Genomic DNA, 27,954 nt, shown 5'->3' with positions numbered 1-27,954 from the left:
ATCAATCCACAATAGAACGCAAATTATTTTTTAAAAGGCTAAAGGTTAATAAATGCAAACATTTTTTGCTTCTCCCTCAGAAAAACTACAGTTCCACGATGCGGGGTCTGCCCTCCGCCATGCGAAATGGATCGCTTGGACCGAACGACACCTTGACACGCCGGAACTCCCTCATGCTGCGTCTCCGGTCTGATTTGTCTCAGGTGCGGGAGCAGCAGGAAACCCCATCGGAGCGCTTCATTCGGGACTGGTTCTCACGTCCTGTTGACCTGCAGGGCCTGTTGCTGCCCCAGCTCCTCCCATCTCACCTCTCTGTCTGGAAGCTCTACTTCCTCCGCTGGGTTCCCGAGGCACAGATCCCACAGGGCGGCCCCATCACCGCCTTCCACAAGCTCTCGTTGCTCACAGATGAGATTGAAATGCTCCAGAACCAGTTGAGGCAGTACAATGGAGCAGGCTGTACTCCCAACAACCCACTCACAGAGCACAGCAAAATGTACTTTAAGGCGACTTCAAATCCTCACCAGTCCCCCGCTCCTCCAGAGTACCTCAGCTCCTCGTTCCCCTTCTCTCCTATGGGTAACCTGTGCCGCCCCGGCATCCTGGGGACTCCTCTTAGCAAGTTTCTCAATGGAGCCAAGATATGGCTCTCTACGGAGACACTGGCTAATGAGACGATTTGAAGGCACACTGCTGGGAGAGGACTGTGAGGTCAGGCAAACATGAAGATCTAAGGCTTGAAGATCTTCTCACTTGTATTTAGTTCTCATTTTGAATGTGCAGGCTTGTGGTACCGACAGTTGAGAGTTGTCAGTCGGTGAGGGATTTTTGCACATGATTAAATATAAAGCTCCAATCGCACATCTTTCTGACTTAGGATTGTTTGGATTTGTTCTACACTGCCTGTATGGACTTTTCTCCTTGTGTTGAACTTAAAATACTTGGTGGATTTTTGTGTGGAGCTTGTGGCATTAATTGGAAAGGACGTGGAACTTGTAACACTTTATATTAAAGTTCAATTTGTTAACATTAGTTAAAGCACATATCGTGAACTAACACATTTTTTTTATGGGAGACATACTACCATTCAAAATTTTGGGGTTGTGTTTTTGATCAAAAATACTATGAAATATTACAATTTAAAATAACTGTTTTCTATTTTAAAGTATTATTTATTCCTGTGATGGCAAAGCTCAGTTTTCAGCATCATTACTTCAGTCTTCAGTGTCACATGATCCTTCAGACATCATTCTAACATGCTGATTTCTTAAGTATAAATTTCTTATTTAAAAAAAAAATACTTACTGACCCCAAACTATTGTTTGTTAATTCATGTATTCATAATACATTAGTGAAAGTTAATGTATACTTAAAAATGTGTTAGTACAGTATAAGTTAAATTAACATTAACATTAACCAGGCTTAATAAATGCTGAGTCTCCATACCTAATGCATTAATTGATGTTAACGAATTGAACCTTATTATAAAATGTTATTGAAGAACTATAACTTAAATCTATGGTATAAAATGTGCTTATATTTTCTTTTAATCTTAAATTAGTTTAAGATTTCTTGAAACCTTCTGGTAAGGTCTAACCGTAGTTAGCTTTATTAAAATTAATAACCAAAATTGTGAATCTTGATATAGGAATTGACAGGGTTTATCAGCATAAACCCCAACAGCAGGCAATAACTGTGCACAATATGAGTGTCTGTCAGGCTGGCTGGATCCCTGTCTGTCAGACCCTGCGCTTCTGAAGCACACCATGGTTGTTTAAGTGACTGACAGCTGCTCGAGCCAATCAGCTGGTTGATTTGACAAGTAGTCATGCAGTCAGTGTCTTAAACAGCATCCCAGTGTCAGATAAGACATCATTTGAGAAAATTGTGCTTATGCACCTGTGAACTTTTGCTTATTTTTATCAGTGCAACAGTAACCTTGGTCTTGGTTTGATATGTAGCCTCTTTAATTTTAGATTTTTTCTTTTAATTATGGCTGGGGACTTTTTTTTTGTAAAAGTTTTAAATTTATATTCTTTTTTTCTTTTCTTTTTTTTTGCTAGAACTGGTACTTACCCTTTTCCCCTGATACCCTTTAACTAGTCTGAAGTAATGCACAGTATTTGTGTAGTTTACCACTAATGCTGTCAAGAGTATGAAAACTGTTTGCTTTAATAGCACGGTTTGATTTGTCAAACAGCACTGATATTTATTCAGTTATGCAAAGAAACTGAAACAGGGACAAATCCTCTGTGCCTTGTTGTGGGCCCTGAATTGCAGTGTACCTGTTCTTTCTTTTTTTCCTCTGGATATGAAAAAAATGCTTCAAAACATCACAGGAGTTTCCCCTCTGATGTGCAAGTGGAACAACGCTGACTAATTCCAAAGCTTTGTGTGGAAGTTGTTAAAGATATCAGTGGTTGGACAGTTTTGTCTTTGTGGAGACTCAAAGTTTTGTTATTTTAGTTTTTGTTTGTGAACTCAGGGGAGCCTTGTTTTGAGGCAATATGCAAAATTGGGCTCTTCAGATTTTCATGCAAATAAAAAAGAATTGCCACATTTGACTTATCTGCCTTTTTTGTTCTTCAGCACATTAAATATGACTTTCTAATAGTTTTAAGAGTTTAGAAATCTTTAAATTCCTTTAAATCCTTTAAATGTCTTTAAATTCCATTTGTTTATGCTCTCAGAACGAGTTCAGGTTTAACAAGCTGTAACCGAAAAAGGACACTTCACTCAATAGTACTGCCCTCTTCTGACCACTGACTGCTATGACTAACTGAACATGATCTACATTTATTCATTTAGAAGACACTATTATTAGTAAATGCTCAGGTGAATCATACAATGAATAAATATAAATTAAATACTTTTTTTCCATTGGATGATGCATTTGACTTATTTATTGAAAGATATACAGTGGCCACAGACCGGTAGTATTTTATATACAAGAAAAAAAAAGGCATATGCCTGCATTATGTATCAAAATGTCAAAACCTATTAAAAAATATAGCACAAGGATACTTTTTAATCCAATAAGTATATTGTTCAAAAACGATCTTTTTGGTTTTAAAACGCCATAGAACATGTTCATTTGTTAATGTGATTAATGGGAACTTTTATGCATCCATGAAAATGGCCAAAAATTAAATACAATATATATTTGACATTACCGTATATATCAATGATTTTAATGAAAGATTGTTATATTAATATAGTACTCATTCTCTTTAAGGAACACAAGCCATTTATTCTAAGAGCAATTTTAATATTTGGACTAAAAATGTAAAGTCCAAAAATAGACTGGAAAAATAAACTCCAGGACACAAATATACAGGAAAAAGAAATCTGTATTTGAATAAAAATGACAGGATATAACGTCAATTCGATTTCTCAAAAAACTAATAACTGTACATGTTTTTGACACAGGTTATAACATTACAACTTCAGCTTGCTTACAGAAATCTCTTTTTGTTTCTTCTTCTTTGCTGTCTGTTCCTTTGAGCCCTTGACTTGGCTTTTGACTTGGTCTTGTAGTTGGGTGAAGAAAGCTTGAGAGGAACGCAGGGCCTTATCCATGCCATCATTCTGTTGGAAAATACAGGAAGAGATATACACATAAAACCACAATAGTTAGAAAATATACACAAACCATAATAGTAAAATTGCACATATTAATACTACATTAGACTTCAGTTACTGACCGTGAGAATTTTTGCTTTTCCTCCTTTAGTAAGATTCTTGAGAGTCTTTTCAACTTCAGCTTTACTCTTCTTTTTGTTGCCTTTCATCACCTCTTTGAGTTTTTGTCTCTTCTCCTGCTCCTGAATCTTCAGACGCTTCAGTTTCTTCTTCTTTCGTCTCTCTCGTTTCTTATCGGTAGTGGTTTTCTCTGTGTTTCCAAGTATGTCTCCTGCCTTATTCTTCTCCTGAGATAAGAAAATGAAATGCATTGACATCTCATGGAGATTTTGAAATCTGACTTGTGAAAATGTTTCACACAAACACCGCAAGGCAAACTCTTTAACAGGATAAACGGGAAGAGATGTGAGCAGACCGCACAAACCTTAATCTCCTCTGGAGCCAGCAGTGTGGCGTCACTGGCATTGACTGGAGCCACTTCCTCCATAGAAATAGAAGGCAAGTTGGAAACGACTTTCACCTCAGGAACATGCTAAACAGAAAAAGAACAACATTTCTTTAATAAAGAATGACTCAAATGAACATGTTTTTTTCACATTTCACACATGCAGGAATACACTATAGCTGGCTCGAGCCACAAAGGATGTTTTACTTACTGGTTTTGGTGTGAAGTGGAAGTTTGATAGAGCATCCAGTTTGAGGAAAAGGGTGTCCATAAGTTTCTGGATTTCTACATGCGCTGGGTTCTCTTCCTCTTCCTTCTTGTCCTGAGGCCAATCAATTAACAATCGAAAGTTTGAGGTTAGAATTTATTTGTTTTAAATATGAATAGTTCTTTATCACTAAAAAGTGATAGTAAAGCCATTTACAATGTTACAAATGATTTCCATTTCAAATAAATGCTTCAAGTTAAATGATTACATTTTAATAAATATTAAGCAGCACAACTGTTTTTAACATTTGATAATAAAAAGAAATGTTTCTAGAGCAGAAAATCAGCATATTAGAATGATTTCTGAAGGATCATGTGACACTGAAGACTAAAGTGATGATGCAGAAAATTCAGCTGACATCACAGAAATAAAATACATGGTTGGAATAAAATATGATACATTTATTTATAAAATTGACAAATATTTTTAAAAGATTATTATAAATATTTTTTTCATATATATATTATATATATATATATATATATATATATATATATATATATATATATATATACATATATATATATATATATATATATATATATACATACATATATATACATACATACATATATATATATATATATATATATATATATATACAAATATAAAACCCAAAACACAATTTCAGTTGTAACCATACATACACAAGTATGGGCAGGACACAGAGAGACAGTGGACAGGACTCACCTGTGTCTGTTTGATATACTCCTGTTCATAAACCTCAGCCAGACTCAGTTTGCTCTTCTCATGGTCCAGAGTGAGTCTCTTCTTATATTCAAACACCTCCTCTTTGGGCTTCTCTTTCCTTACCACATCATCCCACACCTGACACACAACAAATCAAACACAAAGAGCTCAGCATCCCTTTATTCAGATACTATGTGACAAAAACATGATGTACATTAAATGCATGAAACAAGCAGAACATTATTCATTGGATTTATAAATCATTTACTTTGCTCGCATTCAAAAAAGAAGCCACTCAACATAAACATGAAAGTCTAAACAAACCTGATCTTTAATTCTCTGTTTAATTATATCCTCAAGCTGTAAGGTAGTTTCCTCTGTGATTGCAGGAGCTGCGAAGGAGAAAAACAAAGTAATGAACAAATCTATAAAGAATAAGCCTATTGCAATGGAAACCAGCATGAAACTCTCACCCATCCTAGAGGCCTGGTCAAATGACACATCCTCCTCCAGCATGCTGTTCTCCGGTCGAGTCTGAGCGCTCACCTCTCCCGACAGCTGCCACGGCTTCTCTGACAACGCGGCATTCTCCAGCTCTTCAATCTGTTTCTTCATCTGTTTCAATTCATATCAAACCAGGGTTATTATTGTTGAATATGTTTTTATTTTTATATTGCCTTAGCAACTAACAGAAATAAGTTTAACTAATTAACTTTTTTTTTTATTTTTTATAAAACTAAATTAAACCTATATATATATATATATATATATATATATATATATATATATATATATATATATAAGTTTGCCCTCCAGGACCAAGTTTGGACACACCACAACTAAAACACTATCAAATCCATAGTTTGAGGGCTACTGGAAAGGTCATTTTAAAGACAAACCTTTTCCTGTCGCTTTTCAAAGGATGACTTGACCTCAGGTTGAAGCAGATTTTTTTCTTTTCCACCCAGAATGTCTTCCACATCCTCTCCCTCACTCTCATCAGGAAGGTCAAAGGTCACCTTGCGTAAAGCATCTCTTGCTCTATCACCCATATCATCCCTAAATGAAGAAGGGGAAAGCATTAGATCTCCAAAAGAAAATGCTGTATCACTATATTCTGTTAACACACAACAAAGACAGCAGTCATGACTTACTCCTCCATATCAAAATCCTCCTCATTCATATCCTCTTCATCATCTTCTCCCTCATAATCATCATTAGATTCTGGTTCATTCTCTTCATCCGGATCTCTCTGTTCAGGCTCTCCATCCACTGGAGCAAAGAAATCTTTGTACTTCATATCTCTGGAGCTTTTCTTCTGTAAAATTAATTTAAAGACATTGTGAGTTTCATGACATGTTACTTTAAATTTATGTTCAAAAACCCTGTTACACCATCACCTTTTTCTGTTGTTTCAATTTGACTGGTTTATCAAACCTTAATTCCTCCTCTTCATCGGATGGCAAATTCTGAAAGTAGTCTATGTCCTCATCTACGCTCTCCTTTCCCTCTCTTTTATCCATGTTATCCAGAAAAGCTTCCATTTCGGACAGTTTGAAAAACCTGTCATCCACTTCTGATGGAGTCCCATTAGATTTTGATAATTTGGTAGCGGACTGTCTCTGTTTGGTTTGTTTCTCAAATTTATCTACATCAAAGTCCAAATCTGAGTCTTCGCCAGAGAAGTCGTCTTCCTCGTTGCTTGCCGATGGCTTCAGCCTCTGCTCAATGTTCTCCTCTTCATCTTTATCATCATCCTCAAGTTCATCATCATCATCATCTTCACCCTCAATCTCTTCTTCCAAACCATTATCCACTTCCCCATCCTCCTCCTCCTCCTCCGTATCATCAAAAAATTTTATGGTGTCATCTGCAACAGCTTCCTCAACTGACTTCTCAAACCGTGTCAGTAATGCAGTGTTCTGAAGCTCCAGCTCCTGCCAGATTTGCTCCTCATCAAAGTTTTCGATGGCCAGCTGCACCAGTGGACTGCCTTTGCAGTATGCAGGCTCGTGGGCTTTATGCAGATCATAAAGAGTCTTGGTAAGTGATGTGAAGTCTGTTGCCAAAGCATCCTGGACACTGAATAAAGATTGAGAGCATAAAAGAGAAATGTCAATCATTCTTTCCAGCACCCATCTAGTGTTTTATATCACCGTAATAACATGATATTGCATACTAATTATCTATTTAGAGTTTTAAAATAAAACTACCATGGAAAAATGACATGAACAGAGACATGTTAAACTGTACGAGCAACATTTTCACTTAACATATACGCGCAACCACAACGTGAGAGTTTTGCACATGGGTGGCCCGATACCCGTTTCGGCTCGTTAAACGTTAGAAAACGGTCTAAATCGGATGAACAACCCGTTCAACAAAATATTTCCATTATTCAACGTGCATCTAACCTGAGAAATAACTCCGGGTGAACTGTGTTGCTGCTTAATAGCTGTAAACAGCTTTCCAACGTGCTGCCATCCCCGTTCGCCATCTCAGCACTCACATGGGTCTCCGAGTGCGCTTGGTAAATACAACCCCCGGAAACATTATACACTGTATTGCGTTCCACATAGAAGTTTCCACATAACCGCAATGTTTCTTAATTTAGGGAATTTACTGTTTTTGGCATAGCGTAATCATGATTTTAAAATTAAAATATTATGAAAATATTTATATGGGTAAATCATGCGTCTATTACCAGAACACGTAACTGAACGCCTGCCTCGAGCTGTTTAAATAAAGTTTTGTTTGTTTTCAATGACCGCAAAGATGGCTTCCTCTTTACTGAAGGTTGCAGGTAAGGGGTAGTAAACTTAGTTTGTTTTTGCGTTATGTAATTCGTTTTACTGTTTTTAACATTCAGAGCTGTTTTGTTCTACCTGCAGTTGTCTGTATCTCACTTTTTGAGAACTGTCGTGAATAAAATCCATCATAAACTACTTTTGTTGTAATTATCTTTCTATATTGCATCCATATTGCAATCTCATTTCACATGCAGTGACCGGTCTCTCGAGATGTGCGCGGCTCAGTGTCCCCACAGTGAGGGCATTGTCTCTGACAGGACCCGTCAGTCAAGGTGTCCCTCAGTCACTGTGGAAGTTAGGCAGGCTGAATCACGTGGCTATCGCAGTCCCAGACCTAGAGAGAGCCACAGCGCTATACCGCGATGTGCTGGGGGCTCAGGTGAGCGCCACTGTGCCTCTCCCTGAACATGGAGTGTACACTGTGTTTGTGGAACTGGGAAACACCAAATTAGAGCTTCTACACCCTCTGGGAGAAAAAAGCCCCATTGCAGGATTCCTGCAGAAGAATAAGGCTGGAGGGATGCATCATATCTGTATTGAGGTAAACATTAGATTAGGTTAGATCAGTGGTTGTCAACATTTTTGTCTAAAAAACATATACACCATATTTAAAGGTCCCCCATTTTGGCTAAGATGTTTCCTCTGGTATTTCTGCTGTAATTATGACAATGCTGCTTGCTATTGTTATTGATTTATATCAAATTATAAATCCTATAAAACGTTATTAAATGTTTAGTGATTCTTTAAGATTTAGATTTAGTATGTTTTTCAAGAAAGATAATAGTTAATGAGGCGTGTGTGTGTGTTTGTGGACAGATTGGGTACACTTGTATAATGTAATATAATGCTGACGACTGACAAGAACGAATATTTTACTGCTCATCACTAGTTAAAAAGGCCAAAACATTGTTTTGTTTTTTAATCTAAATCTAGTGTTTCGCACATGTTTCTGTGAGGGTTATGTTTGGGGGGAGGGGTTGGGTTAGGCGATAGAAATGTATTTTTTTTTAATATATTTTATTTTTAAAAAGTAAATGGACTAAAATATATCATTACATATACAGTACATATTTTTAAATAGCTTTTAGAATGAATATGAAATACCAGAATATGATATTAAATACTACTTTATATGTTCTTTACAATTTTCCCATATAAAAGTAACATAAGATGGGATAATGATGAAAATGCAAAAATTACATTTTTTGTACAATCTTATTGTAGGTGTCTTCAGACTTTCTCATGCTATCAGAGAGTAATCAGTTTATATAGTGGACAGAATACAGTAAGGACCTATCATAAATGTTAAACTTAGCCATCATTTATGTGTTGCCTGTTTGATTGCAGGTGGATGATATCAATGCAGCAATAGTTGATTTGAAGGAAAAGAAAATCAGACTGCTCTCCCCAGAGCCACGGATAGGAGCTCATGGCAAACCTGTGATGTTCCTCCACCCTAAAGACTGTGATGGCGTTCTTGTGGAGATAGAGCAAGCCTAGATTTTACACAGGAGAGTTTTATCTTGTAAATGGTGACTTTGTTCAGTTTTGACACTTAAGAAATTTGATCATTGCAATGTAATGGAGTGTTTGATATTCATGACTTAAGCCTATTTTTTTCTTAAGTAATGATTTTCTTTAATGACTTGAATAAATGATTAATTTAAGTTAGTTTGAAATGATCCTTACAAATTGTACAAATTTTTGTAAATAAAATTTCCTCTTATTGTATTTAGATTTATGGGGTGCACTAGGTTTTTTTTAAGTAATTGCAAATTTAAAGTAATAAATTAACTCTGTATCTACTATTACAACAATAGAAGCTGAAATAAGCTCATGGAATTAAATGCATGGAAATGCTATAATAAAATGGTAGATAAGTTTTGCCATGTTTATGAATTGTGACTTGAAATCCTCATAAGCTTCTCATCTGGCTCTAAATGGAACAGACAGATTGAAGCTTTCTTTTTTTGGCCGACAACCATGTATTTGGAAGACAAGTTGGCTCATATCCATCTCTCCACTGTCGTCAACCCGCCGCCAAATAGAAAGTTGTTTTTTGTTCTTATGCCTTAAATCTGCCTTTTCTTAGAGGAGCGGGATTAGTTTGTGGGCTTGTGGTTTTCTTAATGTGTGGTCTCTAAAGGTCCTGTTTGAAGGTTCCTGCTTTAACACTGTTAGAATAAAAAGGGTATTTTTTTGCTGTTTTAAGCTGTTTTTGACATTTCAATTTATTGGGCAGTCTGAAAAGGAGCCGAACGCTTTCCAGGGAAATTCACACTCAGCCTGTCCCAGACCTTTTGAATATCTTAGCTTTTTGCACATGCTAGATTTTGACATATTTGCTTTTATGCACAGTAGTGGAAAAAAACAACAACCTATAAGCAGCATCTTTAATCAGGTAATACAAATATTGCTCTGAATCAAACAGGAAGAAAATAAGCATGAAATCGAGTGATAGTTTAAGTGTTTTTAGGAGAGAGGATTTCTTCATCGGATTCGGAGCAAGGGTTATTATCATAATATCCCAATAATATTATGTAGAAGCTTGCATTTGCTTGTCATAATGTGAAAACATCTGCCTGGATTAATCAGTAGCTGCATGGTAATTGTTGTTTTCGGTGTCCCAAAGGCAGCTCATCCTAATTGCACATATTCAAACCACATGTCCAGTTTTATCTGGGGCATTGGAAGCTGTTTATTGCCTTAGATTTGAGAAACACATTCTCTCTCATGATGCCTGTCTCAGAACACCATCTACAAGAGATGGCAATTAAGTATCTAATTTTCTGAGCTAATGTAGTATCGATTTCGTTTGGCTATTTATTGTCTTACAGCAACATGAAGGCATTAGCTGATGTGTCCTCATTTGCATTATTATCTAACATGTAACTTGCATGTACATCCAACAGCATCAGGGAGATTATGTGGTTCATGGAAACAGCGTAAATCTCTCTTATGTAATGTCAGATATGAAGAATCTCATCGTACAGTGAGACAGATGCATAATTTGAGCGAAATTATCCATTAAAACAAGGCTTGAAAGAAATGGCTTTGGGTAAATGACATGCCGAGTCATCAAGGACAGTGTATCCACCTTATTCCTGACGACCTCACTGCGTTTTGTTACTTTTTTATTTTTTATTATGGGTGGCACTTCCGGTTTGGGGAACTTCCATTCAAAAAGGCTGAAACCACTGATCTACATAGAATGACATTATATAGATCAGTGGCTGAAACGAATCATTTCGAAGTCGCCCTACAAATAAGCTGATCTGTCAGATGAGCTGATCAATTTTCCTTCATGATTTATTTTCATGAGAATAACGTTATACTTGGTATTTTAACGTGACATGTTATAACAAGAATATCTATGGCAAGAGCTCTTTTCATTCATGCATTTTTTTCCTCATGATTATTATTATTATTTTTTTTTTCTGCAATCCGCTGTAAAAGTATGAAAAAAGGACAATAGGCCTACTGCACATTTGTGGTCTGTTCTCCCGAATTTAATTGACGATATTGGAACGCACGAAGAATCTCTCGATCGTTATTCTCCTCAAATCCTCACGTCTCTTTACAGGTTTGTTTTCACAGGTAAATGCAATTTATTATCAGTCAAAATTACGGAAATCACTTTTAAATAGTATCACGTAATGCTGAAGTTAATGAACATTTTTTATTAAGGCAACATAAGTTACATTTACAGATATTTCCACAGTGATATTTAACCAAAGACGCTTTTGGGGTTATTTGATCTTTTGAAAGTACCTTGTTGATGCTTTTACACTTTTCATTTTCCTTTTAATGTTCGATGGTTGAAGGGTGAATAGATTAATGTCATCTCATTGTGTCACTTTTTTTCTATGAACGTATTGCGTTCATAGAGCGAGCGTTTCACTGATTGTTTACAGCTTAACGGAAGAAGTTACACCCACTGATCTCATGTCATTATATAGATCAGTGGGTTAGACTTCTTATACGGTCTATGGTTAGACCCATAATTCGCGCAAAGCGTCATGGGGCGTAGGAATAAAGTGGACAGTGAATTTGTAAACATTTACATGGAGGCTAATTACTAATGATTGATTATGACATATTAGAAATTAATAAGATTGAGGCTTCGATTCGCACTTGTTCCATGCTGATCTTTGTTAGTTTGCTCAGCTGATAAATAATTGATTTAAAACGATAGCATAATTTTCGAGATGAATTCCTGATTCCTCACACAAGCTACAATCTCTCTCTCTGTCTCTCTCTCTCTCTCTCTCTCTCTCTCTCTCTCTCTCTCGGGTGGGGTTTATGTGGTGATTTAGGCCAGAGCTGCAGTGGAGCGCCCCCTGCTGTTCTCTACATCTGCTCTTCAGGCTTCTGTTCTCTTCAGTCTCCGGGATGCGGTGTCGCTGCGGTGCATGCTCTCTCTGTACCTCTGAAAACATAGGACTTCTATATATATACATCACAGCACCAAAGGTTATGCAGGTAGGCTGGTTTTCTGTGTTATCTTTTCGCCTTATCTGAATGTTAACTGCAGCGTGTTGATGCGGAATGAAGTGATGCGCTCGTGAAGGATACGGTAAGGATTTCATCCTTTCGGTGCAACATCAAACCCGCTGCCACAATCACGTACATGATGATAGTCGTTCTTTTAAAGTCCTCCTTCTCCGCCGTCTTTCAAACATTAAAATCGTTTTTACATTAGAGGAGATGGAAATGGCGCGAACTGAAGGGCCGTCAGTTTGTTTCTTTTTTATTTTATTTTATATTTGCATCCAACTCCTTCTCGTTTGAGAGCTTCTTTGCGGTGACTATTAATTTTCTCATTAAGGACCATAATTAACACGACGGAAAATATTGTAAAGAAAAAGTGGCAAGTCCTTCAAAAAGTTCGTGACAAATATGTAACGTTAGCTCTGTAAAATGACTATTAGTCCCAGTTAAGTTTTAATAGCATCTATCTATCTATCTATCTATCTATCTATCTATCTATCTATCTATCTATCTATCTATCTATCTATCTATCTATCTATCTATCTGTCTGTCTGTCTGTCTGTCTGTCTGTCTGTAGTTGACAAAATATTTTAATTCGTTTTAAATGTTTAAGCAGTTTACTAATTCATTATTTTAAAGTAATATATATTTTAAAATAATAAATATTAAATTACTAATCAATAATTAATATAAAAAAATGTTTGTGGTGGTTTAGAGTATAGTGAAAAGCTGAAAAGAAAGGGTCACCCAATATTTAATTTTCTTCATACAGCCCTTATGGACATCTTGATGTCTGCCTATATTGAGAGATATCATTGTCATTCAGGTTTTGTGTTGTTTACAATTAGAAGCAGACCTGCTTGGTCAGTAGCCAGTGAAGTCTGATTAATTCCTCTGTCTGTACAGGGAATTTTGCATTCTATCGTGGTCTAAATCTTCTTTTAGCAACTGACACATAAAATCATGATTAGCGGATGAGATTCTAATTGTGGAATATAAACATAATGATGTCCTGTCCTTCAGTAATGGCTGATTTGCAGAGCTTATCATGATCATGGTAAATCAAGCATCAAATTCAAGCCTCGAGCTGGAAATCAAGCATCATGTTGCTGCTGCTGTAAAATATGAGGATTTTGTCCAGAGAACAATAGCTGGTCCACTCCCCTGAACAAATCAATAAAACCATTAGGATTCGAAAATAATGTGCATATTGTAAAAAATGTTTAAATAAACTTTTTCATAATTGAGAGCAAAGCAACATACAGCTTAAATGAAAATGAATGATTACGCTGCTCATCTTTGTCCGTATTGTTCAAAGTGTCTGAAATGTCTTTTGGGACTCTGAAAGTAACCATAATATAGAGGGGCAGAGAGACAGTTTAGGAGTGGTAGGGAAGAGAGGGAGTCAGAATGAGTGTATGAGAGGGAGTTTGAGTGCTTATGAAGGTGCATAATTCCTGAGTGTGATCCCAGTGGGTGATTCCGTCTCCACAACAGTCTCCTGCCGCTCTCTTGTCCTGGCAACCTGCTCCTACACACAAACACCCACATACACACACTCGCTGCCCCGCCCCTCCTTTCAGATCCCTTATAGTTACGGTTCTATGCTGAAGGACAAACAATGTTTGCAGGAGCATGCTGAGTTGATATTTATGCATGATTGAGTACAACATTTATAGATTGATCTTCTGTGAGAACTGGATAGAGACATACGTAGATGGAAAGAAAACCCCAAGTGAGCGTTGGGAGATTTTAGCTAAATAATATTAAAGGTGCTCTAAGTGATGCGACGCGTTTTTTAGGCCCAAACATTTTTTGTCATATACAGCAAACATCTCCTCACCATCCGCTAGCTGCCTGTCCCCCGAACACACTGTAAAAAAACGCGGTCTCTCTAGACACCACAGGCTCCACAAACGGCAATAAAAACAAACTGGGCTCACCCGCACCACAAAACACAACAAACAGTGCTCCAGCCAATGACCGACAAGATGCATTGGAGGGTGGGGTTTGGGGGGTTAGTGCGCGTACACATGAAGGGGGTGTGGAGGAGAGAGAAGCATGAAGAGGGAAGTTTGAATTATGGCCGACACACGACCAAAGAGACGACGTTTCGATGAACAAATTGCAAAGAAGAGGGACAAGGATAAGGAACGCGTGAAGTCCCGAATTTGCAATCGGAAAAACCTTCGAAAGGTGGCGAGAACTCCGCCGGCAGAAGGGCTTCCAATCCGACATAGTTACTCTGTTTTTGCAGAACAGGTAACGTTAAATCCATTTTTCTTTCTAAACTAACGTTCATGTTCGCCAAACCAACACAAGGATGTAATTAGCTAGAACTATGCAGTCAGCGTTAACTTTGGTGAATACAACATGTATGTTTCTAGCAGCGATCAATCTCTATTGTAAATGATCAAGCAAATTCACAGTAGGGTGACAATTTGTGTGAATGACTGTTTTCACCCACGGTTTGTTATGAATTTGACTGTTCATTTATAGGCTATTGACAACTTTGACTAAATTTGTTTACGCCGCCGCCGTTGTTTATGCTCACTGGAAAACGCAAAGCTAACGTTATCTTGCTATTATTGCGTCCTTTTATGGGAGCTATAGTTATAACCTCAGGTGGCGAAACGATTAAGATAATGTTTCTCTTTTTCTGCATTCTGTACTGCAATATAAAAGCATTTATCTAACTTGGCGACATTACACATTGAATGAAGTATCAGTAAAACTTCACTTTGTTTGTAGTGACTATTTTGACTTTCCTTTATGCCGGAAGGGAGGGGAGGAGGGAGGAGACGGGATGAGGAGGAGGGAGGGTCTAGCTAGCCTCCGTTTTGTTTGACAACAATTCGAATGTCAACAAGAAGTTACGACTCCCGGCATCGCTTAGAGCACCTTTAAGTCTCTTATAATAATAGCTTTGATAATCAAGTCAAATCAAGTCAAGTCACCTTTATTACAATACAGATTGTTTCAAAGTGGCTTCACAGTAAACAGGAGAATTGCAATCATTGATGCAAACTTCATCAAACATGAGACAAATTCAAATTCTTTTTGAAATTCTGTTCTGCTCTACAGAAGACAATACTGTCGCTATTCAGCTCAAGTCAGTTCAGTGTAAAGTTCATCATTTATGAAATTAGTTCAATACAACAATAAACATCTCTACTGCAGACAATAGTGTCATTATTTGGCTCAAGTCAGTTCAGTGTTGATTCAGTTCAATAAATGTCGATTTTGCTAAATTTGTCAATTCAGTAATTAAGTAGCTCTGAAAACAGTGGTGTCGTCATGCCGCTCAATTTAGTTATCCCGCTTTAATTTAGTTTAGTTTTGCTCTCATCCGATAGTGCCAGTGCAGTCAAATCGATAATATTACAGTACTGAATATTAAGTGTATTTTCACATGAAAATATCATAACATTTTGTGAGATATACTGAATGTTTTGCTACAACTATCTTCTGTTTGCATAGGAATAGAAACAGTTTTGAATGAAAAAATATAGATGTGCAGTAGTGGTGAGATGGCAAGGGTGTGGGCAGGCCCTTTTTTATGGTGTTACTAATGTGAGTGTAAGCAGTTTTAGCCCAAAGCTGCTGTCTGGTTTAGCACTCGCTCTGATGTGATCCTGTTGCCGTTTTTGAGTGTGTGTGTGTGTGTGTGTGTGTGTGTGTGTGTGTGTGTGTGTGTGTGATAACCTCTGGCAATGTGCCCGGGAAGAGGAGGACAAGGGTCAGAGAGGCATGTTCTCGCTCAGCTCAATTTAAAATCTATTACTCACTATACCTATACAAGTGATAATGTTCAGTCAGCCAGTCGTATTCACAGAAAAATCCCAGAAAGGATATTTACATGTATTCCACTTTATAAACACTACCGCTGTTTTCTATTTTAATATATTTTAAAATGTAATTTATTCCTGTGATGGCAAAGCTGAATTTTCTGCATCATTACTCCAATCTTCAGTGTCACATGATCCTTCAGAAATCATTCTAATATGCTGATTTGTTATTCAAGTAACATTCTTATTATAATCAATGGAGAAAATGGTTGTGCTGCTAGTTTTGTGAAAACCATGATACCTTTTTGAATAGAATGTAAAGAAGAACAGAATTTATTTGAAATAGACTTTTTTGTAACAATTAAAGTCCTTTACTGTCACTTTTGATCAATTTAATGTATCTTTACAAAAAGAATCTTACTGACCTCAAACTTTTAAATGGTAGTATATAATACAGAAAGTAAAAAAATTATGATTAATATAATTTTTTTTATAAAATAAATATTTATGTATATTTGACTACCCACCAATGACAATGTGGGGTTTTTTTTAGCTTTAAAACATGCTTTCCAGGACTTGCAGAAATAATATAAAAATTCTTGCCAGTGCTGTAGTGCCCTTAGCGTCGTGCACAAATTTGGGGCATGCTGGTATCCCTAGAGTATAGCATACATTAAGGATGAGTAATGGGAGTATGCCGATGGCTTTGACTTCAGAATGGTGTAAAAATACCATGCAGATTAACGTGATTTCAAGTAAAGCTTTACTCACACAGGTACACTGGTGTTAATGATCTTATGCCCAGTTTCACAGACAAGGCTTAAGCCTAGTCCAAGACTAAAATACATGTTTGAGCTTAATCTTAAAATATGCACATTTGTAATGTTTTTGTTCTAAGGCATGTTTAAAAAAGCTACTTACATTACATGTCCTAATTTAACAAAGGCCTAACCCTGGCTCAATCTAAGCCCTGGCCTAAACCAGGCCTTAGTGATCTGGCCAGTATATGTGGTATCTTTTGAAGAATTTTTATTTTTAGGGGAGGAGAGTTCACAGATCAGAAGCTGTGTTTGTCTTAAGGTTTTGGCAGATATTGAGTTGTTTGTGCTCTGAAAGTGAAACATGAAAGTGAATTGAAATACATGACCTTCTGAAATAAACATGTTTTGCATAAAAATCTCTATTCTAAGACACTGATTGTGAAGTGCCTTTCATCCTCTGTGATATTAAAATGTTTTCTGTTCTTTTCCATCATAAATAACATCTATCAGCTTTACACTGCACAGTGCAGTGAGATGAAACAGAGGTGCTTTATTGGACACAAGCCCTATAATGCTTTGCTTATGTGTCTTTTGATCAAGCTGTGGAATGATTCATATTGATGTTTAGCATAGCCTATAGCTCAGTGACAATGACTATATGATTGAATCATCTGTTCCTTTGATGTTGCATTGATGTTTACTTTAGAAATAATCGAATATCCGAGCATGGTGACTTGTCATATATTTTAAAGGTGCTTTCAAGCATCTGTTATGCACAGTAAGTGAAAGCGGCTTGTTTTGCTTCCTATCAGCCCAGTATGGCTTTTGTGTTTGTGTCTTTTGCCTCCTTTAGCATCTTTCCTCCTTGTACATAAATGGCCATTTCATCCTTTTTGGGAAGCAGTCCACATTGATATTGCATTACTCATTTCTTTTATCTATTCGGTGCTTTCATCAACTTGTTTCTTATAAGAATATTGAATATTGTGCACTTAAGTGCGAGGTAAGAAAGGTCTTCAGACATTTTTTCCCTCATTTGCTGAAGTTTATCTGACTCAAGATTATGAAACAATGCTGCTCTTGATCTTTTTGTTCATTACTTAGTCTGTGCGTTCTTTAAAAAGCTAATTATTTAACCCTCTGGATATGTATATCCTGACCCTGTATCTGATGTAATATCTGTAATAATGCCCTAAGTATTTAAGTCAGGCTCAGTGCTACATGGTTTCTAGACTGTTTGAAAAGGTTTTTTTTTATTAATTTTTTTTCACTAGTTGGTGAATCACTTGCTGTGCATTACTGAATTGAGTTTTGGCATTCTAATCATGCCTGCTTAGTCTTCTTTGCATCTCTGTATTTTATTAGCATAGCAAGTTAAAGGGGTCATGAACTGAGAATTCAAATTTTCCTTGATCTTTTGACAGTTAAGAGTTCGTTATACTATAAAAAATACCCTGTAAGTTTCAAAACTCAAAACTTCCTTGTTATTCCAAAAACCAAGGCCAGAAAACGACAGGATCTAAAAAGTAGGGACTTGTGACGTCACAGGGCAGCAAAAGACCGCCTTCGAAGAATATCAATGGCTATGTCTACATCACCACATCTTTGGCACCGCCCACTGGAGCGTTAGTAAATAGTGACTTGAGAATGAGAAAAGATCGACACAGGGTCAATACGATTACCTTTCAAAGGATCCTAATGCTGGGTAGTGTTGTTGTTTTTTTCCCCAACAATGTGAATGTCTCAGCAGTGCATTATTTGTTTGTATTCAGTACATTTTACTTTGGATTATTTGGTACATTTCGGCGCAGGCTTTGCAAACAGACTTTTACGATATGGATCTGCCAGCAACGCCACAAACATGTTAGTAACCATGTTTATTCTAATGCCTGATTTCTGATGTGTAATTATTTAAGTTCAGACAGATTATCTCTCAAAATCGTTCAATACTGTTTGCATTAGTAAATCAAGCCAGTGACTAATCGATCAACTTCACGTTGTTTCTCGTAGTAGGATGAAAATAATCTTATGTAAACTGTGATTAAATTACATACAGAAAGCGATCAAAGAACGCTCCCTTTTCAATCGCCCAAGCTGTCAATCACACAGCGCGAGTTTATCTGGACACTTGCCAAAACTCGTTATGAAATCAATGACGCTGTTACAATGCACATTGAAGCTCTGTATTACTTATTTATATCGTGTTTGCATTGTTATTTGGTGAAAGCATTCGTGAGAGTGCAGAAATTGCATTGCAATGATGAGATCTCTTCATTCACGTGATCAACAGACTGTCTGTCATCTGCTCAATCACTGCAACATTTCACGTGATGGGAATAATCAAGTCAAGTCACCTTCATTTATATAGCTCTTTTAACAATGAATTGTTTCAAAGCAGTGATAATAGGAAATTACAGTAACATAGATTTTGGCTTTACAGCAGCTCTAGGATAAAGTTATTGTCCAGTTAAAGTTAGTTTAGATTGATTGATTCACTTCCGTTGTGAAGATCATTAGTTATTAACGTAGGGGCCGCTAACACGACACCGTTCTAACAGAAAACCCTCAACGCGCTCCGGCCGCCCATCTGCACAAAACAGTGCCTGGTGGCTCGAGAACGCACTCCTGGAAATAGGTTCCAAGGTGCAAACGATGATCAGTTATCTCTGCGCAAACCTATGCAACCTCTGCACAAACACTGATGTCGCGCACATGCGCATCACGTGTTCAGTCCATATGTATGCGCATTTGAATATATATGTGCGCAGGCATGTAGAGCTTCTTTACAAATCAACCCTCAACAAACTACTTGTCTGGCCTTAAAAATTTTACAGAATTATTTATCACGTCGATTAATCTAACGATTCATTTTTCCAGTCCGATTCGATTCGATTATCGATTATCTCCCCAATCCCCATTAATTGACTAATAGCAATTTATACATGTTAATTTACATATCTGAATGAAAAAAACATGAATTCCTTAACATTGCAATATATGTTTATTGCTCTTAAAATTCCAAAATAAAAGACTATACAAGTGCATAGTAATGCATTCTTAGTCAGAGGTAGCATTCAATAAAACCTTGAAGCCTTGAAAACACATAGCTTACTGAAACAAGCTTACTGAACACATAGGGCCTAGCTTACTGAAAAAAAGTTCTTCTTTCAGATGAAAATAACAACAACTTGATGTCTAGCATTCAATAAAAAAAAATAAAAAGGTCACCCAAAATACTTGTTTAGAGCAATTGAAAGAATACAGTAACCAATGTAAACTTGGGGGCTTTAAGCTAATACAGAGAGTGCTTTTCCAACAAAAAATAAATAAAAATTAACAGTGGGAGCCAGCAGCCTGTCATGGCGTCCTTCCTGAACCAACAGAATTGAACATTTATGTTGAAAACACATAGTCCTAGCTTACTGAAAAAAGTGCATCTTTTAATTCTTCATTCACATAAAAATAACAACAACGTATAGTAATACACTCTGCCACTCACCTTTAAAAAAAATAAATAAAAAAAAGTACTTAACTAGAATTTAATAAATGGAATATTATTGTAAAGTGTTACCGATTTGTTATACACCAATTCAGACGTCTCGTGAGTTCAGTGTTGGACAGATCAGTTGTTTTAACCATTCATTAAAGTGAATCGGTTCAAATGAGTCATTAGTTCGCGAATCGGACGTGTCATTAGTGGACGGGTAGCCTACGGCAAGCGTTGTGTGATTATCCTGGCAGTTTATTTTTTACCACAATTCACACTCACACTGATTTTGATTAATATGCACGAGGGAGAGAGAGCAAAACAGCGCTCGTGTTGTTTGAAGACGGTGAGTGCGCGCGCGCGGCCGGGGCTCTCTCTCGTACTTATATGCGCCCTGTCAAGCGCAGTCAGTCATTCTATTCTACATCACTCACTGATCAAATAAGGCTTTGGCGGCCGCCCAAAAAAATTCAATGCAGGAAAACCCCTGGATTGGTTATATAACGTTGAATAGAATGATGGCCATCGCGTATCAGCGCACATAAGGTACACACTGTGAAGTAATTTGCAAATGTTTTTTTTGAGAAATGAAAACAGGTCGATGAATCGACGCGCATATTTTGCGTTGACGTATTTTTTGTGTCGACGTCATCGATGACTTCGACGCGTTGTCCCAGCCCTAGCATGAGGCCTTCACAGGGGAGAGACTAGTTGACACTTCAGGACTGCGTTGTCGTCGCGTCCAGGCGCAGGTCCTTCATCAGATCTGGAATGGATACAGCCTGGATCCGGCGGACTGCGGTAAACCTCTGGATAAATCGAGAGACTAATATTAGCGTAGACGCCATCCTTCTTATGATGTAACAAGTACATCAGAACTTATGGGAAGTGTTCCCGGTTCCGGCTGACCTAAACTATGCAGTCTAACATTGAATAGAAGTCTATAATGTGTTATGTGTGTACTAGGCTAAAGATATTTGTTTTTAGTCTAGATTTGAACTGACAGAGTGTGTCTACTTCCATGTTAGGAAGGACAATGTTAGGAAGACTGTTCCAAAGTTTTGGTGCTAAATAGGAAAAGGATCTACAGCCAGCAGTCGATTTTGATATTCTAGGTATTATCAACTGGCCGGAATTTTGAGATCGCAATAGACGTGAAGGACTATAATACGTTAATAATACGTTATAATACGTTGCTCTGGTGAGCTAAACCATTTAGTGCTTTGTAAGTAATCAGCAATATTTTAAAATCTATACGATGTTTAATAGGGAGCCAATGCAGTGTTGACAGAACCGGGCTAATATGGTCATACTTCATGGTTCTGGTAAGAACTAATAGGAATAAAGAATAAAGAAAGAACTAATAGGAATAAAGAAAGGAATAGATTTAAATATATGATCAATACTTTTCACGATTCGTTAATCACAATAGCTGTAATAGTAAAAACATAAAGGTTTTCGAGAGAGTTCCACATGTAATACTAGCTATTTCATATGCAAACATGTCAGCCAATCACAGCAGTGGGCGTTTACTCTGAAGTCTCACAGCATACACGCCCCTTCAAACAGAGCGTTCAAATCATAGGCTAAAATCAGGCTTGGAAAAATTCCTTTTATTGAATAAAAATATGAATAAATAAATAATTATTTTTGAGACAAGATATGAGATGAGAGAATGGCATGATGTGTCTGCTGCTGTGCTTTACTGATGGAGGAAATGCTGCACTCACCTGTTTTCTGTTGAGAGATGATGGTCTGTTGGATATTTGTGACGGGTCATTTGGGCTTGTGCTATAGCTGCCTGTGTTTACTGCAGTCTGAAGGTCATGAAGGCTCATTTCTACTGGGACAACGGCACCTTAAATCTTTGCAGTGTCTGTTTTCAGCTATTCATATACCGAGGGCTGACTCATCGACAGAATAAATGCGTAAAGCTGTAGTCAGATCGAAGATTTATATTTATGTAAGCCTAACTTCCCACCTACATTTAGAGTAGCACCGATGGATCGTCCTTGGAGTCATTTCCCGTTTGAGGAGTGGCAAAGTCTTGCCTGTAAAACACAAAGAGTGAAAGTAATGCATCCCGACCAAGTATAGCTCTGTGAAAGGGTGATACATCTTTTTCCTTTATCTGCTGCACAGTTAGCTTCGCACCATTTCAGATCCATGTACATTAGCATTTAAATGAGCTAACTTGATTTTACCCAGTTCAGGCTCCATTGTCTCCATCTGAATGAGTCCACACTCAGCGGACTGAATGGAATAAGATCAGACGATCCATTTACTCTTGCTCTCAGTCTTTAATAACATGGAGGATTCACTAACTAACTAATGGGACCACAGGTGAAGAGCAAACAAATCTCCCTGTCCCATTGTCTGTTTTCATCCAGAACTACCTGGAAAGACCACAATCAGGTCCCATTATCATTCCTACATTGTGGATTGATGTACCAAGATCAAGATCGAGGAGGCAAAGTACCACCCAACGTGAAGTGCATTCAAAATCGTGCATTCAGATCAATTAATGCACAGATAGCCATGGGTTATCCTGCTTACACCATGGTCATTTGTTAGCATTGACAACTTGACAATCTGTTATTGATGTCTGCAGCGCAATATTTGATTGGAAGGATTATTTTCATCAGTTACGGCCATCTAGAATTATCCATTTACTATCTAGCATTCCACCCATCTTGAATCAGACACAGACAGTGCTCAAAGTGTGCTGGTACACACATCTATTAATCTGTAGTGTACCCTCACTTTTTCTTGCGTACCAGCACCTCTCACATGCTGCTAGTACTCTGACCCACAACCCCACCCCCCACCGAAAAATCTATAAATATTGAATGCAAAGCCTTGATCAAGTGAAGTGTGCATTTCTCTGTAGCTAAAAAAATAGCTAATATAATAATAATAAAAAAAAAAAAAAAACAACAACAAATAATCAACTTGACTCATAAACTGTTGACTCTTAAGCCCATTGTATCATGGCATTTTTCTGCAAAAAGACCTCAGTCATCCCTGAAAACAAAATTAAGATGATTCGTATGAATAATATCTTTACTCATTTGTAAGTCGCTTTGGATAAAAGCGTCTGCTAAATGGTTAAATGTAAATGTACTTTTACAAAAAAAAAAAAAAAAATAAAAAACGGATAAGCGCCCATAATTTATAATCTTTATTAATAAATATAAAGCATACAGTAAGTTCCCTTTCAGTTGGGTAAAGTTCGACTTAGTCGATCGTATACCGACTGTATGGGATAACGCCTAGTGAGCCCGATCACTCTGATTACTCTTAAAATCAAGTCAACAAGCTTTGGCAGGTGCGTAATCAACGCCCCTTACCCTGCGGGTATAAACACGGAAGAGGATGCACCTCGTCTCTGATCGAGCGACTATACAATGAGTGTGCCGGTGTTCTTCTGGAAGACTCTCCTGGTGTCTGTGTTTACAGCAGTTGCAGTGGTGGTCGCGGGCTACGGAAGCTCTCTTCAGCTGTTTCCACAGCATTTTCTTCTTAGAAAGAGTGTTCTGTTGATGCGGTTAAAGGCGGAAGTAGTGAGTGCTTCACTTTCGAGTGTTGTTCCCCTGTGTGCTCCGGCACTTGTGACAGGTCCCATTTCTAAAAGAGCAAACACGGTTGTGATTTGTGTGTCTTTTTCAAGATGCCATTTCATCCGTGCGTTTCTGGGTGCGGTCGGTCTCTGTCGTCCTCTGACGGCCACGAGAGCTGCGTCACGTGCCTGGGCATTCAGCACGCTGAAGCGGCTCTTGTGGATGATTTATGTCCTCATTGCGGGGATATGATCATCTCGGTGCTAAGATCGAGACTCAATTCCATTTTGTCACTTCCCTCCTGCACTAGAATTGTGCGGTGCGGCTTCCGCTCCACCTTTCTGGGTGACGATGTTCTCATGGGCTCGTCACTGTGCGGCTTCTGAGGGGGGTACAATTTGATCGTCTGGTTCCTGAGCAATGCAAGGGGTCATCCTTCTTGCATAGCTCTTACCTTCTCGGAGACTTCTCCAGTGCCATGCACTCGGAGCGGTCTCATGAGTAGTCAGGTAGCGAGTTAAAAACCTGTTTAAAGTAACAGTTCTCCTATTGTGTTTTACTCCTCAGAAGGTGGGAACTTGCGTCATTTCAGTTGACGAAGTGTGCCTGGATTCGGGCCAGGGCTACTCCTGCAGGGGACCCTGGCCTGGATATATGCCAAGGCTCCCATCTCTCCTGTAATGGGAATAGATAGTGAGCCTGCGAACGCTGCCTCAGAGGAGGCAGACTCAGCCCTGACTTTTCTCTGCTTCTCTCTCTCTGCTGTGGTAGAACAGAATGCAAAGTCTCGGTAACGGACTAACTACTTGTCTGTTTGGGGACCAGCAGAAAGGAGGGCGGTTCCCTGTGCGATGGTTGACCCACGTGGGAATGTGTGGCCATCATCTTGGTGGAAGTCCAAGGTGCACCGTGTCCACTTGGGTTAAGAGTCTCTCCATCTGAAACATGTGCTCTTTCCTAAGCGTCGACATGGGTGCCTCGCTGAACAGATATTGTGTTAGGGGTTGGGTGATATTACACTAATGTGTACTGAACTCACGGCTTAGTAGGCTCCTTCATTGAAGTCAGCCTCACTTAGCCTGAGTTTAGTGTCGGCTTGCTACGCCATTCCCCTCCTTGGAATGGATAAGTGCGTAAATTTACTCTGAGTTCTACGGAACCCTATTGAGTTCCTCCGAGCCCCCTGTCGGTAGTAGACGTGGTGGAGCGTCTGATACTAGTCCTATCACTTGTATGCTTGTGAAACGTGTTAGGTGGGGCCCATACGTTGTGATCACTACGGTGATCCCGTATGTGTATTTCTCTACGGCATGCTTCCTACGGTACGCTTGTATCTTCCTTAGGCAGAGTCACCTCTGCCGTCATTGACTGGTTGTGTATCCCCCCCCCCCCCCCCCCCCCCTTTTGCGGCTGGAGCCACCTCAATGACATCCCATATGTTGTACTACCCTCTTAGGCGCCTGGTCCATATGTGTTCCATATGTTACTCTCATGTAGATGTGGCTTCGCAGCGTAGACCTCTCTTTCAAGGTACGTTTTCCCAGTGGTCCTGTGGAACAGCAGTGACTTCCTGACCTAAGCTCGACCGTCCACCATGCGGAGGCTCTTGCAGCTTTGTGTTTAGGAACTGGAAGGTTGCTGTAGTAGTGGCGTGTTAGAGGATCCCATACAGTCGGTATATGATCGACTAAGTCGAACGTTACCCGACTGAAAGGGAACGTCTTGATTACCAATGTAACCCTCGTTCCCTGAAGGAGGGAACGGAGACTTAGTCCCCTTGCCACTTACATTTACATTTAGTCATTTAGCAGACGCTTTTGTCCAAAGCGACTTACAAATTGGGACTAAATTAAGCAAGTCATCGTGAAGAGGCAAAAAACAACGCAAGAAGTGCTCAAAATACGAAGTTCAGGCATTATTCAGAGTAGCATAAGCCCGATAAGCGAGAATTTACAGGAAAATATATCTATATACACAATTATTCTTTTTATGAGGTTAAGTGCTCACGGAAGAGAAGAGTTTTCAGCTCTTTTTTGAATGTTGTCGTGGATTCTGCATTCCGGATGCCGGTGGGGAGATCATTCCACCAGCATGGGACTGTGAATGAGAATGTCCTGGAAAGTGATTTTTTGGCTCTCTGTGATGGGACCACGAGACGTCGCTCGTTGACCGATCGAAGGCTTCTGGTAGGGATGTAGACTTGTAGGAGTGAGTGAAAGTAGGAGGGAGCTGAGCCTGTGACAGATCTGTAAGCAAGCGTCAGTGTCTTGAACTTGATGCGAGCAGAGAGAGGTAGCCAGTGCAGTGAGATGAACAAAGGAGTGACGTGGGCCCTCTTGGGCTCGTTGAAGACAAGACGAGCTGCAGCGTTCTGAATCATTTGTAGAGGTTTAGTTGCACATGATGGAAGTCCAGCCAGAAGAGCATTGCAGTAGTCAAGCCTAGTAATGACCAGGGCCTGGACGAGAAGTTGTGTTGCATGCTCAGTTAGGAAAGGCCTGATCTTCCTTATGTTGTGCAGTGCAAACCTGCATGATCGAGCTGTCTTTGAAATGTGATCTGTGAAGGTCAGCTGGTCATCAACTGTTACTCCAAGATTTCTGACCGACCTTGATGGGGTGATTGATGATGAGTCTAGCTGGATAGTGAAGTCGTGTTGCAGAGACGGATTGGCAGGGAGAACGAGAAGCTCAGTCTTTGCCAGGTTGAGCTGCAGGTGATGTTCCTTCATCCATGTCGAGATGTCCGCCAGACAGCTTGAGATCCGTGCAGCTGCTGTGGGATCATCTGGTTGAAATGAGAGGAAGAGCTGTGTGTCATCAGCATAGCAGTGGTAGGAGAAACCATGTGCCTGAATGATGTGTCCCAGTGATGTGGTGTAGATGGAGAAGAGGAGGGGACCAAGAACTGAACCCTGAGGAACCCCTGTGGTCAGATGATGTGCTCTGGATGCCTCGCCTCGCCATGCGACCCTGAAGGACCTACCTGTGAGATAGGACTCAAACCAGTGGAGGGAGGTTCCTGTGATGCCCAGTGCTGAGAGGCTGGACATAAGGATCTGATGATTCACAGTGTCGAAGGCAGCAGACAGATCCAGAAGAATGAGAACTGAGGATTTGGAAGCAGCTTTTGCGATCCGTAGGGCTTCTGTGACCGGCAGTAATGCAGTCTCAGTTGAGTGTCCTTTCTTGAAGCCGGATTGGTTGGCGTCCAGCTGGTTGTTCTGAGACAAGAATGATGTTACTTGGTTGAAAACAGCTCTTTCAAGTGTTTTTGCAATGAATGGTAGGAGAGAGATAGGTCTGTAATTGTCTACAAATGATGTGTTTAGTGTTGGTTTTTTAAGCAGTGGGGTTACCCGAGCCTGCTTGAATGCAGTAGGGCCACTTCTACTGGACCACCGCTGACTGGGGCACAATCTGCTCCTCAGCAAAAAACAACTGGTAGGTGCATCCACTTCTATGTTTATACCCGCAGGGTAAGGTGGGGTGTTGATTACGCACCTGCCAAAGCTTGTTGGCTTGATTTTAAGAGTAATCAGAGTGATCGGGCTCACTAGGCGTTATCCCATACAGTCGGTATACGATCGACTAAGTCTCCTTTCCCTCCTTCAGGGAACGAGGGTTACATTGGTAACCGAGACGTTCATCGCAAAGCCCATTTGCAACACCCAATCCGAAAAGTAATCGATCTGACCACTGGGGGAAAATAAAATCTATAAAACCAAGTATGACAACAAATTCCAACTTAAATAGTGAAATGAGAAAGACGTGCACAGATTTAGTATTTTGATAAACACTTAATATATAAATTAGTTCACCACATCATGACAGTAATATTACAGACAAGACAACTAACCGTATTTTCCATCATGCTCATTCTGTTGTCAAATGTCTTATTGCCTTAGATGCAAATTTCACTTGTTCATGGCTTTGCGTTGATTGAATACAGTATACTTGAAATTAAATGTATAAACTCTGTGTCTTTAAGTAGCTTCTCTTTGTAACAACAT

At 38.8% G+C, this 27,954-nt stretch overlaps 4 protein-coding genes across 6 annotated transcripts in view; 3 read left to right on the top strand and 1 right to left on the bottom strand.

Moving 5' to 3' along the window:
- mtmr10 (myotubularin related protein 10) overlaps window positions 1–2,559 on the top strand; it is a 32,397-nt gene extending 29,838 nt beyond the window's left edge. Inside the window, exon 16 of the mRNA XM_082156112.1 lies at window positions 81–2,559. Coding sequence (XP_082012238.1) covers window positions 81–683 — 603 coding nt within the window. The 3' untranslated portion in view covers window positions 684–2,559. The remainder of the gene's footprint in view (window positions 1–80) is intronic.
- mphosph10 (M-phase phosphoprotein 10 (U3 small nucleolar ribonucleoprotein)) lies at window positions 1,293–7,571 on the bottom strand. Its single transcript, XM_082156143.1, has 11 exons — window positions 7,460–7,571; window positions 6,446–7,127; window positions 6,200–6,363; window positions 5,945–6,104; window positions 5,519–5,660; window positions 5,370–5,437; window positions 5,046–5,183; window positions 4,299–4,409; window positions 4,067–4,174; window positions 3,705–3,929; window positions 1,293–3,588 (listed from the first exon to the last, which is right to left on the bottom strand). Exons 1-11 carry the CDS (start codon window positions 7,540–7,542, stop codon window positions 3,439–3,441), a joined length of 2,031 nt encoding a protein of 676 aa, XP_082012269.1. The 5' UTR covers window positions 7,543–7,571; the 3' UTR covers window positions 1,293–3,438.
- An 81-nt stretch (window positions 7,572–7,652) lies between these two features.
- On the top strand, window positions 7,653–9,740 carry mcee (methylmalonyl CoA epimerase). The gene is made up of 3 exons (XM_082156183.1): window positions 7,653–7,848; window positions 8,050–8,396; window positions 9,203–9,740. Exons 1-3 carry the CDS (start codon window positions 7,809–7,811, stop codon window positions 9,353–9,355), a joined length of 540 nt encoding a protein of 179 aa, XP_082012309.1. The 5' UTR covers window positions 7,653–7,808; the 3' UTR covers window positions 9,356–9,740.
- Window positions 9,741–12,203: 2,463 nt separating this feature from the next.
- Window positions 12,204–27,954, top strand: part of apba2b (amyloid beta (A4) precursor protein-binding, family A, member 2b) — a 90,422-nt gene continuing 74,671 nt past the window's right edge. For all 3 annotated transcript variants that reach the window (XM_082162596.1, XM_082162595.1, XM_082162594.1), the window contains exon 1: window positions 12,204–12,337. The gene's annotated coding sequence lies outside the window, so the exon portion shown is untranslated. The remainder of the gene's footprint in view (window positions 12,338–27,954) is intronic.

Source organism: Leuciscus leuciscus (assembly GCF_965113295.1).
Source record: "Leuciscus leuciscus genome assembly, chromosome: 2".
Lineage (NCBI taxonomy): Eukaryota > Metazoa > Chordata > Actinopteri > Cypriniformes > Leuciscidae > Leuciscus > Leuciscus leuciscus.
The sequence above is the reverse complement of the archived record's forward strand: the minus strand, read 5'-3'. Positions and strand labels throughout refer to the sequence as shown.

Bases quoted from the DNA above. Each gene is read 5' to 3' on its own strand.
- mphosph10 (XM_082156143.1), bottom strand. From the start codon at position 7,542: ATGGCGAACGGGGATGGCAGCACGTTGGAAAGCTGTTTACAGCTATTA. The intron at 6,105-6,199 runs GTAAGTCATGAC...TTCTTCATTTAG, and splicing joins GAGGATTTTGATATGGAGGA to GGATGATATGGGTGATAGAG. The intron at 5,184-5,369 runs GTTTGTTTAGAC...GTTGTGTGTCAG, and splicing joins AACAGAGAATTAAAGATCAG to GTGTGGGATGATGTGGTAAG.
- mcee (XM_082156183.1), top strand. From the start codon at position 7,809: ATGACCGCAAAGATGGCTTCCTCTTTACTGAAGGTTGCAG. The intron at 7,849-8,049 runs GTAAGGGGTAGT...TTTCACATGCAG, and splicing joins CTCTTTACTGAAGGTTGCAG to TGACCGGTCTCTCGAGATGT. The intron at 8,397-9,202 runs GTAAACATTAGA...GTTTGATTGCAG, and splicing joins TGCATCATATCTGTATTGAG to GTGGATGATATCAATGCAGC.